Source organism: Cyprinodon tularosa, unplaced genomic scaffold (genome assembly GCF_016077235.1).
Source record: "Cyprinodon tularosa strain WSP-4 unplaced genomic scaffold, ASM1607723v1 ctg238, whole genome shotgun sequence".
In the NCBI taxonomy this organism is placed as follows: Eukaryota; Metazoa; Chordata; class Actinopteri; order Cyprinodontiformes; family Cyprinodontidae; genus Cyprinodon; species Cyprinodon tularosa.
Window position 1 is genome coordinate 37,535 of NW_024038890.1, and position 16,299 is coordinate 53,833.

At 35.9% G+C, this 16,299-nt stretch overlaps 2 protein-coding genes across 5 annotated transcripts in view; one reads left to right on the plus strand and one right to left on the minus strand.

Moving 5' to 3' along the window:
• Positions 1–4,967, minus strand: part of LOC119784956 (rasGAP-activating-like protein 1) — a 33,387-nt gene extending 28,420 nt beyond the window's left edge. For 2 of the 4 annotated variants that reach the window (XM_038287279.1, XM_038287278.1), the window contains exons 1-2: positions 4,727–4,967; positions 4,431–4,487 (exon numbers count right to left, since the gene is read on the minus strand). In XM_038287279.1, coding sequence (XP_038143207.1) covers positions 4,431–4,487; positions 4,727–4,806 — 137 coding nt within the window. In that variant the 5' untranslated portion in view covers positions 4,807–4,967. The remainder of the gene's footprint in view (positions 1–4,430; positions 4,488–4,726) is intronic. The other 2 variants (XM_038287282.1, XM_038287281.1) reach the window with 1 other exon arrangement.
• A 5,766-nt stretch (positions 4,968–10,733) lies between these two features.
• dgcr6 (DiGeorge syndrome critical region gene 6) lies at positions 10,734–13,284 on the plus strand. The gene is made up of 6 exons (XM_038287287.1): positions 10,734–10,752; positions 10,987–11,098; positions 12,006–12,166; positions 12,324–12,424; positions 12,500–12,640; positions 12,770–13,284. Exons 2-6 carry the CDS (start codon positions 10,995–10,997, stop codon positions 12,845–12,847), a joined length of 585 nt encoding a protein of 194 aa, XP_038143215.1. The 5' UTR covers positions 10,734–10,752; positions 10,987–10,994; the 3' UTR covers positions 12,848–13,284.
• The last annotated feature ends 3,015 nt before the right edge of the window (positions 13,285–16,299 follow it).

The window sequence follows — 16,299 nt, forward strand, 5'->3', positions numbered from 1 at the left end:
CACTTAAGAGTATAGACAGGAGTCTTTGCAGAATAAGAACCATGTGGGAGGTGTGAGAAGCAAAAAAATTACTGGCTGAGAGACACTGAATTATAAACACAATAAATATATAAGGATCTAGGGAAGAAAAGTTACAGATGCAGGGAAAGTCTACAAACTGAAAACAGAACAAAACATAATGAAACTAAATACTGTACAACTAGTGGGTTGTAAAAAAAAAAAAAAAAAAAAAAAAAACAGGAACAACATAAAGCAAACAGAACACAGACCTCAATGAAAGATTGATTTTCTCTATAAAATACATTTTTTTAAAGCCTGCACACTAAAAACGGCACCTGAAGATTGCAGCTAAGAACCAAATTCAAATGCATGAAAATGAAATGAAAAAATTTCCAAAAAGGGACTAAATATGGAATTCCCAAAGCGACAAAATCACAAATCAAAAGAACAAAATAACCAATTACCAGGCCAATGGAGAGTCATCTCTCTGCTGTGTTCCTTGGTCTCAATAATGCTGATTACATTTTTTTTGTCAATTTTCCCTAATAAACCTTTGAGACCAACTACATCCGTACTGAGACTAAATTAAACACAGGTCTATTTATTACTAGAGATATTCTGATGCCATGTTGGTATGAGAAATATTTTTGAAAACAGCTAAAAATGATTACCAGTCTAAAATCCCTGCTTTAAGCACACTGATAGAATCACTTCAATCCAACATTTAATCCACTTTTCCCTCACATAGAGCTCAAGTGGTCACAGCAACAGCAGCTGACTGCAAAAACTCATCAAACACAAGGTTCCAGTTTTTTTATTTATAATTTAGTTTAAATATATAATATGTAATATGTAATATGTATGTAATATGTATATAATATTATGTGTAAGAATACTTAGACGTTTAGCTTAATGAACTAAATGTCTAAGTAAACCACTGGTTACTAATAAATGGCTCAGTTGTTCTTATACCTATTGTTGCCAACTATGGTTCTGTGTTTAACCAATGCTACCTAAAAACAAGCCTTTCCTAATATTACACTGTGCAAAATAGGAATTTAAAATAATAATGATTTTTGCGTATATATTTTATCACGTAAATGTTAATATAAGTAAATATTCAAATCCTGGCATTGTGTCAGATAAAGGAAAATGTTTTGGTACACCCCAAAAATTAATTAATAAATTTGTCAAATTGTTTCCCTTCTGAAGGCAGATAAATACACTGGATTTAATAATGGGTTGTGGAGGTGAGGAGGTGTGGCATATACTGATTAGCCTGACGTAGTCCTACTCAATTCTAGTCAGAATATGAGTCTGATGCTGCTCCATAGAGCTGTGATTATGGGGCGTGTTTTGAACAAACCAGGAAAAAAAATGCCTCTGCACTCAATTGGACAGACATACAACCAATAAGAGCAACGGAGTGCGTGACGTATGTTAAGCAACGCATAGTTGTTGTCAACAAAAATCAAAGCGTGCAGTTTCACGCCTAGAATAAGAAGATGAGCCTTGATCGCGTTTCTCTGTTCCTCTTTTAAAATTAAATTGCTGTCGATATCTTCTAGAACAGACCTAATAGCAGAATCTACTCACCTCAACTCTCCGGCGGCAGCCATTGTTGTTGTCACCCAAGCGCGCATTGGTCACGTGGTTGATTATGTTACTGTTGATCATCTGTCCATCATAGTATAAAGCCCGCCCTGACAATTTGATTGGATCGCCTGACAGTGGGCGATAATACTCGCGCTACTATGGAGCAGAGCCAGACCGAACTTCCCGACCTCAAACCTTGTGGGCGGGACTAAGTTGGGAATGGCACCCAGGCTATATACTGATGGCAAATGAAAGAAAAATGTCCTTTCAATGCTGCTTGGTGGTCTGTAGTAAGAATCCCAACATAATACTATGCAATTTTGAATAATTTGATATAACGTACAACATTTCTCAAGTTATGAATATTTATTTTTAAATGTTACCTGGTAATGTGGAACAGATATATATATAAAAATTACAATAGTTATTTATGACAGCAATACATATACATGTATCATATTTTAAGTCTAGATCAACAATATTATGTGATCTTCTGTGCATTTTTTATACTAATTATGAAAATGTATGAGTGGGAGCCCAGATATATAAACAGCTTTCAAAATAACCTCCCAAACATGATTGAGAGCGCACTGAGGCATGCATAAAGAGGTGATCTAGTATGTTCAAAGAAGCAGTTTCAGATGCTTTTTAGAGGCTGACAAATGTCTCTGTAAGACACATTGCTGCATATCTGCAGTTTGATAGACACGCATGAACGAAGGCTATATTTAATTAGACCAAAAGGTAATTTCAGGTTTCCAAGTAGAGTATATAAAAAGAAGTATCTATTTTTCTTCTATCAGTCAAATATGCCCCCTGAGTGTGTGGTGGTAGGGGGGATGGTTTAAGGGGCTGGTGTTTATCACCATTACAGAGACACACAGGACAAACAGCCATCCACAACCTTAAAGACCTGAAGGTGATACAGAGAGACAGATTTTTGCGACACTAAATAGTTTTGGACTGTGGTAAAAAGCTGAATTATGTGGAGGGAAACCTGCAACGTCCTTGCAGAAAAACCACAGCTTCAGATTATAGCCCAGCACCTTCTTTCTGCTCAGTAATGGTGCTAACGATCACATCACCGTGCAGTCTACAGCATAACTATGCAGCTTATTTATTTATTTTATTTTTTTAATACAAGAGGTCATCTATCACTATGAAAGCAATCTGCTACTCTGCAAACAGTGTAATTCATGTAAACCTGTTTAATTCCACAATAATCAACCTATAATTGTCTTAGTGCTGCCCAGTATGGGTTCAAAACTGTCTTTTGCAGCTGAATTTTCCAATACGGTAAGTTTAAACCAGGGTTCCCACAGTAGTGGTCAGTAGCCCCTCTGCGAATGGGGGAGTTACAATATGGTTTTCACAATCATTGAAATATTATGATCTTGGCGCAGACTGAACTATAAAACCAGGTTAGTGACTCACGTTCAAAATCATCCTCTGTCAGATTAACGTGGTCACTAACCTGACTTTTCCTCCTGGAGAGGTTCCTGCCTTAGAAGCCCTCGCTGTTATTGCAGATCCAGTGTTTTTTAAATAAACGCTTTTGAATCATCTGACTGTCTGTCTTGAATACTTGGTCCCCTGTTCTGAGCCTTGACAGGAAATGTGATCTCTGACATATACGGTGAGCAAAAATATATCTTGTAAAAGGGCCCATTAAATAAATGAATGCACTATGAAATAAATAGATGTAACATCTTTTTATTTATTTGTCTAACACATTTGAATATTAAATATACCATTAAATTGCAAAATGCACAAATTAATAATATAATGCCCTATTAAATACTTAAACTTAAAATAATAGAGACATTTCCCAAAATAAGGTGACATGAGGATAAAAAATATAGAGTAAAATATATTTCTACAATATAGCTCTGTGTTTGGGGATAACTGGGCCTTGGATTTACTGCCGTATCTAGGGTAACGTAATTTGTCCAGTGGTGAGGGTTATGCTTTCACAGATAAAGAAAATAAAAAGCATGTGTTTTAATGGCCTCAAAATTTCAGACTTAATTATTTTAGTTTGATTGTCAGGATTTCAGTTTTTAGAATTTAACTTTACTCTGATTGCGTCTATTGTTTATTGACAACAATTTCATTAACTTCAATGTTTTAAACATCTTATTTATATTTAATGCAAAGGGATCAAATATAGTAGTTTTTGATATATTATCATTGTTAATCCCCAATAAATAAACACAAAACAATACAAAGGGTTAACAGAAATGTCATCCCCTGACTCTGTCATGATGAGTGCATTAAAAGCCTTGTGTACTCATAATTTCTCAGCACAACCGATCAGACTCATCATCATCCATGAACATCACACTCAAAAGGCAACTGACAATAACACAGCAAGTGAGGAGTAAAACAGTGAGAGTGCCTGCAGTGAAACACTAAGCAGTTTTACACACTCCAGATGGAACAACTCAACTCATACTTCCTTTATTCTTTCTAAGATTTCTGCATTTTTTTTTATGTATTCATCTTTTAAGATTTTGAGAGCAATCAACCTCAGAGACATCTATGAACAGATATAATTCTCCTCACCTCACTAGAAAGCTCTTTTCTTACAGGTGCTCCCTGCAATAATTGATGCATGTTCACCATGGTTACCTGAGGGTGTTTAAATGCCAGACCAGTATCAGGTTCTTGGTGTTGAGGGGGCCATGATGTGGGCGTTTGAGCACACCTTCCAGATGTGTAGAATACTGTATAATAATCAGAGCCTATCTCTAATAAACTGAACATCTGGACTAGGTTGCTGCTGTTTGTAACCCTCAATGATTTAAATACTGATTGAAAAAAACATAACTCACCTGACTACAACTTCATTGTCAACTTTAACGATGCAGTAAGGATCACTCGTCCCAGACCTAAAAATTGGAGAATAAAATATGGTAGAATAAAGACATGTTAATTTATTGAAATATAGCCTATTTCCTTCTTTTTTTATGATGATGTTGGGCTCAGTTCCTGCAGGTTTCTCACGTGGATTTAGAATTATTCAAATGAGAAACAAAAATAGAGTTAAAAATAAAGGCAGATATCAGACGCAGGTTGTTATCAGGTGGGGCTGCAACACAGAAGCGCATGCCATTCAGAAATTACTTACACGTCTTTGGCCGGGAGGTTCCTACCCTCGACAATCCGAAAATAAAGAGACGTGTTTTGGGCCATTTTCGCGACAATCATTTATTTATCCAGCGGGTGTCTGTTATGTTGCCATGCGAGCTGGTATAAATAGCCCTCTGCTTTCCTGGGAGTGAGTTTTCTCCGTTTCATTACACCTTCAGCTCGTGACGGCGCTCTGCCCACCAGCAGCGCGCGACCCAGGCGCGCGTCACAGTCCAGTCAGCGGAGCGGAGCGGAGCGCGTTAAAGCCGCGAGCCCAATGCAGAGGCGTAGCCAGAACATTTTTAGAAGGGTGGCCAGGCAATAACCAATGTACACTGAGGGGTGTCCGAAAGCGCATAGGTGCCAGAACCTCAGGGTCAACCTATGCTGTTCCTACAGGGAAATTAACAACACAATATCCATATTTTCTAAATAAAGACCACCTACACTTTCCTACAGCCTTGCTAACAAATAAAGGCATATATCTAAACATCCGTGCTTTCTAGATAAAAGGTATAGTGGAAATAATTCTTTAAGGTTTGAGTTCTGGGGCGAACATCTTTTCCATTGTCATTACCCACCTACTTTTATCAACAATCATTCTGCATATTATTGATATTTAAAAGCACTAATATCTACATAAATTGATTATTTAATAAGTTTTTATCAAAATAGTTTTTATCTATGATTTCACTGAAGATCCTGGATGACTTACAGAGACATAATTTTCTCTTTACCCCATACAACACAAAATCTAGTTCTGAAAATTGTCAGGATTTGGTGTTGGATTGAGGACCCAAATGCAGAGGCAAGTAGGTAGAGGTGAATATAGGTGGGTTTAATGAGGTTTACAGGAACTGAGGCAGGAATCAAAAATCCAACAGAAATAACAGACGAACCAGAACCAGAGAGACATCAGGGGAAAACCAAACTCTAGGAGCCAGGGAGAGACGAGGTACGCAGACAGATGTTAGACGAGGATCCAGCAAACAGGAACTGAAGAGGGAGGCTTTTAAAGGGGACAGAGACAAAGAGAGGGCTAACGAGGGGATTGAAAACAGTTGAGGGCAGAGCAGAAAACAGAGCTAGGGAAAAGAGGACACAAGAGGGCAGCAGAGGACAACAAATGGAAAACCAAGACTGTGACAAAAATAGCATGATTTCTGTACTTATCATCTTTAATTAACCACAGAGTTTTTGTTGTCAAGTAACTGTTGATATGTGAAAATTTAAATGTCTGAATATTCCACTTGAGAGTAGTACTGCTGCCACCATCTGTATCAGAGGGAAGAAAATGGTAGGGGTGGCAATGGGATGGCCAATAAGTGCCCAAGAGTGGCCATGGCCACCCCTGGCCCCCCATCTAGCTCCGCCACTGGCCCAATGTAAACACACCATCATATGGTCGCCTCTACAAACACTTGTTTTATACCAAATCATTTCGTCTCAAAAGGGTAAACACTCTAACCATCTTTCTTGTTTGGTTTTTAATTTAATGTTGATGAGGAGGGAAAAAATAAAGATAAAAAAAACAATAAATTAAACTGTAATGGCTGCATGTTTACAAAACAACAATGCTAGGTTCTTCGTCTTTTTCAATTTAAAAACTATTTAATGTCTTCTGAATAGAAATGTAGCTTTATTGAGAAAACACTTGTAGTAGTATAGATCAGAGGTCTTCAACAGGGAGTCTGTGACCACTGGGGGGTCCAAGGAGGTGCTGGATGGTTGATTAGACTTTTTTTTATATATATTCCCCCCTGCAATCTTTTTTTTTCCACTAAGTGAAATGTCTTTAAATACACATTAACATGAATTCAACACACTGTAGTAAGATAAATTGAGGCAGAAGATGTCTTTCAGTCATCAATGCAGATCTGTGTTTCTGAGCAAATATAAGTCAAAAATCTGACAAGAGTGGAAATGAGAAGATATAAAAAAACATTTCTTGTCATTGTTGTTCCAATAAGTTTAATAGTAAGAACAGAAACTGACTAGATTTTTTTAGTTCTTCAAAATTTCAAAGAAAGAATATCAAGATTTGAAGCATAAAATATCTAATCTTAAAAAGTTTTTTTCTTCTTTTTGGAAATATGAATGAACAATATAACATTGTTTAAAGTTCTAAAAAAATATGTTATATTTTCAGATAGTCTTCAACATAAATGACAAATTAGCCAGAGAAAAGATGTCAAACAGGTATAGGATAGGTGTAACCTAAAATATTTTTTTATATATTCCCCCCTTCAATTTTTCCACTTATTGAAATGTCTTTAAATACCGGTATACATGAACATGAATTCAACACACTGTAGTAAACAGATAAAAGGAGGCAGAAGATGTCTTTCAGTCATCAATGCACACATTCAGCGACACACAGGAGCTCTTTCAAGCTGGACACCGTTTCATTCACAACACGTGTCCCATCAACCAGGAATCAGAATCAGAAATACTTTAATAATCCCAGGGAGAAATGACTTTCGTTATTATTCCATCTATAATACAGTGACTATAGGACCAGTTTGATATAAAATAATTTTAAACAATATATATAATTAGGGGGGCCCCACTCCATTTGGCTATCAGTTTGGGGGTCCTTGCCCTGGAAAACATTGAAAACTCCTGTTATAGATGTTTCATTTTGTCACTCCCTTATTTTGGTATACAGCGCCATCTGTCTGTGATATGTATTAAGTACCAAAGCAGACAAAAGTATCTTTAACTGCTAAAGTGCACTGTTAGGAAGCCAGCAAAAATGAAATATAAATGGTCCCATATCTTGGAAGCTGTAGTAAGAAAATGTGACTTTTCTTCAGCTTAAATGTATAGATACTCTTTATCCTATAGTGTAATAATTTACTGTGACTACACTCACAAATATATTTCTTCCTAATTTCAAGATGTATGTACCATAATTCACAAATTCCCTTTTACCTTTTTTCCAACATTTTAACACACACTTATTTTATAAACCTTACACGATGCAAATGTATTCATTTGATATGGTTTATCTATTTAAAATACATACAACTGTCAGGATATGTATTTAGAATAAATAAAGTAGCCTATACTTAGTCAAAATTAATAATGATTAGTTACTTATTTCAAATATATAGAGTTTATTTGTTTGAATTGCATAATAATCAAGTTAATTCTATCCAATTCAAACAATAAATTTAAAATAAATACAAACTATAGTATTACTTTTGAGTAAACATGTTTTATTAGTACTGAATACATAAACCTGATGATACTATTTTTTAAATACATAAGCTTTATTATACAAATAAATATGCATCATATAAGGTTTATTTAATAGGTTTGAGTTTAAATCTTCTAAAAAAATTTAATTTGTTATGTAATAAATTTACATAAATCTTAAAATTTGAATGAAATATTTCTGTAAGTGCTCACTTTCATCTCTTTGACATGGAAACCAACTCAGAGTTTATCTAGTTTACTATTCTAGTTTATCGTTACATGTTCTAGCATAGAAAGGTTTTATAGATCAGTGCTTCTATGTTCCCTCTCTATGTCTTCTTCTGTCTCCTTGAACCCTGAGTCGACCTGTGCAGAAGGTCGTTTAACTGGGCCTGGTTCTGCTCCTGACTAGAAATTCTAAATATGCCATAAATGAAGCGGTCAAATAGGTTAAAAAAATAATAATAATAATAAATAAAAGAGAAAAAGGATCAACATTAATAGATTTGGATGATACAAGATGTGTAGGATTCACCATAAATCTTTAATTCTATACTGTCATAATACAACTATTAGTTTAGACATTTTACTATAAACTCATTACCTTCAACTTTGATAAATATGGACATTACTAATAAGTAAGATCAACATTTCTTAAAAGGGACTGGAGCCATCAAATTTTCTATATTCCATTCCTTATTTTGAAAACCGATTGCCTTGATACCACTTCTATAATTTTTTTTAAATAAAACTTTTTTCCAAATATAGTGAAGCTAATTTTTCCAAATGAGATTTAAATAGATCTTGTTAATCTCCTCAACATCTCTTAGGGGCAGCTAGTGATTGGCAGGATATGTCAGCCTGGATAAAGATTCCGTTTTTAACAAACAATGTCAGTATTTTAGAAACTTTTTATTCATTGTCTTCATCAAAATTGTAATCATATCAAGAAACCTTTTACCAAATCCAAAATGTCTCATGAGTGGAAAGTACATATTTGTTTTGCAGTATTAAATGAGTTATGAAAATCTAAAAAATGAAATAATGCCAGCATTCTGTCTTAGATGGCTTTAATCATGAAGGCCCTTAACCTTTAATCTTTGTTATGGATGGAAGTCCCTGTTAAAAAACACAGATTGTGTGGAAATAATCAGTTAAGAAGAGCCAGATTTGAACATTTTTGCCAAAACTGTTGGGAGGATCTTGAAGTTTGTATTTCGAAAGTGTAATACATCTGAAGTTAAGGTTTTTCTAATACTTTCTAGGTTTTGGATTAGTTTTATAAGGCCTTGTTTAATTTAGGGTTGAAACAATTAATTGGATTAATAGTGATTAATTGTAATTGAAATAGTGGTCAACTAATTACGTAATCGATTAATCGTTAACTCGAGTTTAGAGACTCTAAAACATGCCTTTAGCTGACAGAATAAATCCACCTTGAGCAGCAATTATACCAAAGTTGTAAAAAAAGATATGCAAACATTTTGCATTTAAGATAAAAATCTTTTTCTTCTGTCAATACGCTCTATCCAGAACTCCCCAAGTGGAAAAGATTTATTTTCACCTGGTTTCATTTTGCAAAAAGAATGTTCTTTAGAGAACATTTTGCTATCCAATTATTATTTGAAAAAACAATCCGCAGATTAATCGATTTGCAAAATAATCGTTAGTTGCAGCCCTAGTTTCATGTTTCCTTCCTGGTAACATGTTTAGGTCATAAATCCACCTGAAATATCTATAGAAGTGAGCTTTTCATACATTCAACCCAGGTGAGCTTTCACACACCTCATTTCTCACTGCAAAGTCAGTAATTCTTAACTTTTCCTCTGTTTTTTTTTTTCTAATCTAAAAAAAATTATAATTTTTTTCTCTATCTGTGGAGATATGTAAAGAGGATTGTTAAATTTGAATACATCTTTTGTAAATTTAAGTCCATTGAATCCCAATCCTTTCTAGGTTTTTCTAATGTACAAAAGAAAGCCATATTTCCTCTGCTCTTCAATCCGACTGACTCTAGATCGTACATAGGTATCTTTTGCCTTATCCATGTACACCGCATCTCTCTTATAAAATATCATAAAGTATCATAAGACTACCATTGTTTCTTCTGCTTTTGTTTTTTTCTTTCAATTAAAATAAACTAGTATGGGTCAGGTTTTATTTCACATTAGGTTTATAGATCAGAAAAAATGTAGTAAAAAGCATTGATGTGGAATTAAATGTAAAAGTTTGTAAAACTGAAGTTAAGAGTGGGCAGAGAGTTAAGCTTTAGGTTACGAAATGGTGAGAGAAATAGGAAAACGCGGGAATGCAAAGTTAAATATAAAAGTATCTAAAGTAAAAAGGGTAAATATATAATACAATATATTAATAAATATAATATAATAAAGAAACAAGAAAACATTTTAAATTTGAGTTTTTTTTCATATGGGGTTAAATAGTACACCCAAATAAAATAACGACAGGAAACATTTGTGCATATCTTTTTTAGAATATACCAATATGGATACAGTAAGAATATGTTTTATTTATAGTTATAGGAAAAAATGTATTACTTTAAAGATTTTATAGAGATATAGTTTGTGTTTAAATACATATATTTAAGTTTTCTTATTATAACTAGAATTTTTAAAGTAATAAAATTTATAACTTAAATCCTGATCAGTACTCCAGTCAATAGGTGACGGTAATGCACCTTTAGGTTTTTTGTCAACTGGCTTTAAAAACACAGAAGAAGAAAATCTCAACATTACAGACAGGCAGGTTATTAGTCCGCTACTTTGGGGTCCTTTTAGCTTGAGCAGAACACGAACGAATCCCCGGGTAAAGCTATCAGTCTGTTGTGGTGTTTAGTTTTATGGGTTTTATAGCAAGTGTTCAATTTTGGTCACGTAAGAAATTAATAATTCGTTTTAAACGTTGCTTAAATTCCCTCAGCGACGTTTCTTTAAAAAAAAAAAATTAAGACTAACTCAGTTAAATGAGGCTAACTGAATATGTAACGTTTGGTAACTGAATGTTTTGACCAACATCTGACACCGGGGGTGACACTTTCAGTGGGAGACATGGACGATTATCCCGGAGTCACCGACAGTGATCCAACAAAACTGCAGGAAAGACATTATTACCTCCTATCTGAACTGCAAACTTTAGTCAAAGACTTGCCGAGGTATGGTCACCCCTTCAGAACATCTCTTCCTCACTTCTGAGTCATGTCAACAGCTGATATAGTGTTCTTTGTTACTTTCACATATTGTTCATTCAATCACATTGGAAATGGTCATTTATAAGTAAGCACATCAGTAATTTCCATATAGTTTTTTTTTATTTTGTTTATACATGTGTTACCTTTGACTTAAATTCAAACTGTTTGCATTCCTTAAAGCTGCAGCAACAACATTAAAAATACCAGTGAAATATAAACATAACTGTCTACATGCAGAAGATAATGCAATAGAAGTGTCTTATAACAAGGGAGAAAGCTGTGCAAAGTAGTAAATGCAAGCTGAGATAGTAGATATATAGTCTGCAGCAATGTTTTAATTTGTTGGGCACATCCAACTAATTTTAAATTTACTCTCCCACGGCACAATTTTCCTGATCAGCATCTTTAAACATGAATTCCTATTGAAGAATTTAGATTGAGAAAGCCAGTTGGAATTGAAAACTTGTATTAAATAGTGTTGCACTGATAGCAGTATCGGGCAGGGCCTGATCCACCTTCACAAAGGTAGGCAGCAGCTTGACAAAGCCATGATGGTAATTATTTTACTTCCAAGTAGTATGCAGTTCTTCATATATACACACACATCAATTTCAAACAGATGGTATCGGACGATACTGCATAGCCAGGTATAGGGGCCAAAAAATGGCATTGGCGCAACACTAGTTTTAAACACTCTTTTTTTGTGAAAGCTGCAAATCTGTTAATAACTTTTGTACTATTAACAGATCACATTTATCAATAGTAGAAAATATGACAGCTACGTTTCTTTAAAGCTCCTCATGTTTAAAATTGAATATCAGTTATCAGGTTGTTTGTTTTTCTTATTTGCTCTTTTTGTTTCCACGATCAGCTCCTTCCAGCAGCGCCTGTCCTACAACACGCTGAGCGACCTGGCGTTGGCCCTCATTGATGGGACAGTCTATGAAATTGTGCAGGGCCTTCTGGATATTCAACATCTCACGGAAAAAAATCTATACAACCAAAGGCAGAAGCTGCACTGCGAACATCAAGGTCTGTGGCAGTCCTACCTAAAAACAGAATATCCTCGAATCTGCATATGAATCGTCTTCATGCCTGTGTGTTTATAAAGATCTGCGCTCTTCTTAAATGAAGCTTAGTGCTTAGAATTTAGCATTACCAATGAAATATCATTCTTTGTATTCTTTAGCTCTAAAGCAAGATCTGGTCCGAAAACACAAGGAGGCTATACAGTCATGCAAGTCGCACAACCTTGCACTTCTCAAATCAACCCAGCAATCTGAAGTTGAGGTAAGAAATATCACCTCTTTTTAGGATGTTTACACAGAGGGAAGTCGGGCTGCCTTCATTGCTGGTGTGTTGCAGGCTTTGGAAGCTCGGGTTCGCGAGGAGCAAAAGATGATGGACAAGAAGATTGTATCAGAAATCGATCAAAAAGTGACTGACCAGCAGAACACGTTGGAGAAGGCAGGCGTTCCAGGCTTTTACATCACCACTAATCCTCAGGTTAATGTTCTCATGTCTATTCATCTTTACAGGCCACAATGGAAAACATTACTTTTTAAGGAGTCAGTCATTCATCAGATTCACAGATCTATCCTCTCTAACTGCTCTTTAATCAATTGTGTAATGCAGGAGCTGACGATGCAGATGAACCTGCTTGAACTGATTCTCAAGCTTCAACAGAAGGATCCGCAGGCTGGACTGCTGTGAGAAGGATTACAGGGTCATGGCTGTTCATAAAGAGCCGATATTTATTTTTCACACACAGAGGATTTAAAGAAAGCTTATTGTTTTTCCTTCCATGGCCAATGCTGCTGTTCCACACCTGAAAGAAATCCTTAACGCCTGAAGGAGAACATTGAGCCCACTCCCAGCTGATATACTGTAAACTTTCTTTGGGACTATTTGCCTGTTCCAATTTTTTTTGTGACTTTACAGCCAGCGGTATTGTTCAAAAGGTATTTATTATTTTCATTTTGAGAGATAAGGAGAATGTTTGACTTTTTATTTTAAAATTCTTTCTTTCTGTCACATTCCCTGTGCGCATAAAGTAAAATCTGTTTTTTAATTTATAGTCTGATTATATTGAGTTTACTGAAAGATATGATACTGTATTAGTTCATTAAAAAAATTTGGTTTAAAACTTATTTCTGGTGTGTTACTCTATTAAAACTGACTAATACCGGTACGTCTTTCTGTTAAAAGTATTTTTTTCCTTATTGTGTTAGTTAAGAGGGGTCTGTGAAAGGCAATAAAAGGAAACACCCTGAAGAAAAAGGGTCTACCTAAAATCAACATGTTGCATGAAGCCATAAATTACACAACTTAAGGTATATAAATTAATTCCATTCCCTGTATAAGAGTTGCACAAGAATCTGCCTGAATCAGAATAATTTTATTAATCCTTTGCAGGAAATTATTTTCTTGCAGTGCAACTGTTAACAGAAGAGAGGTGAAAATAAGATTATACATACAATAGAGCAAAAATAAAATATGACTGAATAAAATAAATAAAATTACAACCCACATAGTACAATTAAACCCTTCAAATATAAGCAGTGTAAAATACACTATATTGCCAAAAGTATTTGCTCACCCATCCAAATTATTGGAATCAGGTGTTCCAATCACTTCCATGGCCACAGGTGTATAAATTCAAGCACCTAGGCATGCAGACTGTTTTTACAAACATTTGTGAAAGAATGGGTCGCTCTCAGGAGCTCAGTGAATCCCAGCGTGGAACTGTGATAGGATGCCACCTGTGCAACAAATCCAGTCGTGAAATTTCCTCGCTCCTAAATATTCCACAGTCAACTGTCAGCTGTATTATAAGAAAATGGAAGTGTTTGGGAACGACAGCAACTCAGCCACGAAGTGGTAGGCCACGTAAACTGACGGAGCGGGGTCAGCGGATGCTGACGCGCATAGTGCGAAGAGGTCGCCAACTTTCTGCAGAGTCAATCACTACAGACCTCCAAACTTCATGTGGCCTTCAGATTAGCTCAAGAACAGTGCGCAGAGAGCTTCATGGAATGGGTTTCCATGGTCGAGCAGCTGCATCCAAGCCATACATCACCAAGTGCAATGCAAAGCGTCGGATGCGGTGGTGTAAAGCACGCCGCCACTGGACTCTAGAGCAGTGGAGACGCGTTCTCTGGAGTGACGAATCGCGCTTCTCCATCTGGCAATCTGATGGACGGGTCTGGGTTTGGCGGTTGCCAGGAGAACGGTACTTGTCTGACTGCATTGTGCCAAGTGTAAAGTTTGGTGGAGGGGGGATTATGGTGTGGGGTTGTTTTTCAGGAGCTGGGCTTGGCCCCTTAGTTCCAGTGAAAGGAACTCTGAATGCTTCAGCATACCAAGACATTTTGGACAATTCCATGCTCCCAACTTTGTGGGAACAGTTTGGAGCTGGCCCCTTCCTCTTCCAACATGACTGTGCACCAGTGCACAAAGCAAGGTCCATAAAGACATGGATGACAGAGTCTGGTGTGGATGAACTTGACTGGCCTGCACAGAGTCCTGACCTCAACCCGATAGAACACCTTTGGGATGAATTAGAGCGGAGACTGAGAGCCAGGCCTTCTCGTCCAACATCAGTGTGCGACCTCACAAATGCGCTTCTGGAAGAATGGTCAAAAATTCCCATAAACACACTCCTAAACCTTGTGGACAGCCTTCCCAGAAGAGTTGAAGCTGTTCTAGCTGCAAAGGGTGGACCGACGTCATATTGAACCCTATGGATTAGGAACGGGATGTCACTTAAGCTCATATGTGAGTCAAGGCAGGTGAGCAAATACTTTTGGCAATATAGTGTAAGATATAAGGATACAAATAAACTATACATATAACTGAAATATACAGTTAAGCCTTAAATTCATACTAGTGATGCGTTTCTTTTGATTAGAGAGGAGATGTCTCACATGATATGACGTCAGCAAGAGATTTCACATTATTTGGACTCTGCTACTTTAGCTTTTAAAGGTCTTCTAAGTAAAATGTTTTTTTTTTTTTTTTTTATTGACCTGTATTCTCCAACCATTCATACCATGCTAGTCTGTCAGGGGTGTTTAAAAAGGGATGGGAGGAACCTCTTCATTGTTTTCTACATTTCCTGTTATACATTTTTGTAAATATCGCCATACTCTTTAGGGTTTGTTTTGGTTTTCACCCTGCATAGGCAGGGGCAGTTCCAGACAAAAATTGAAATGTAAGTAAATAATTTTCTTTATAGTTGAGTCTATTTTCCCTTGATCTGAGTTACTGGGTAAGGCAACTTTCCAATGGAAAAGCTGATGTATGATTAAGATAAAAAAAATTAAAAAAACTTCACTGACACAAGCTATCAATAATCACTGCTGCCACCCTCTGGTTTAGAGGGACCTGCTTGTTTCCTCATTAAATCACCATCTCAATGGTAAAAATTCATTTTAAAAAGTCCTTTATCCAGATTATAAACTGGACTCTCACCTAAATGTCATAGATTGTTTCTTGGCATGAAGCGCACCTCTGGTAAAGATTTCATTAAAATCGTTAACTTTTTGAAGTTATCTTGTACACAGACAGATGGACAAACACACAAACTCATCCCTTGGTCAGATCATTGTATTTCCCTACTCAAATTAACGGCACTTATTTCAAAAAATGTTTTACTTACCTGGATCAGTTTTTGCAGTCTAATGCTAAATCAATTTTATAATGACATGGGCTGACAGAGGGAACCATAACAGATTGTCCCTTGGAGCAATGCAATATTTGGCCTTTATAATTTACATTATCAGTTATTTTTAAATTACAGTCAACTTTAAGATTCAACCGTATTAAGATCACATTTGTCATCTGGTAGATGCAAAGGGGTACTCAACCTTAGCTTTGTGGCTTGCCTAATATTCAAAACAATGTGCTCTTGCCCTTTTTTGTTTGTTTTTGTGTGTTTTTTATACTTTTATTCTATGAAAAAACACTTGCGCCACCTTATTTTTGCACCACTCTTGTAAATCTAGAATCGCCACAGCCCTTGGGATTAATAATCTGAGGTTATCAATTTATGCAGGGGTCTTCAACGTTTCCCAGTCCAAGAACCCCCAAACTAATGGCGAGATGAAGAGGGGAACCCCTAATTATATATATTTAATGAAATTGTGTTATATCAAACTGGTCCT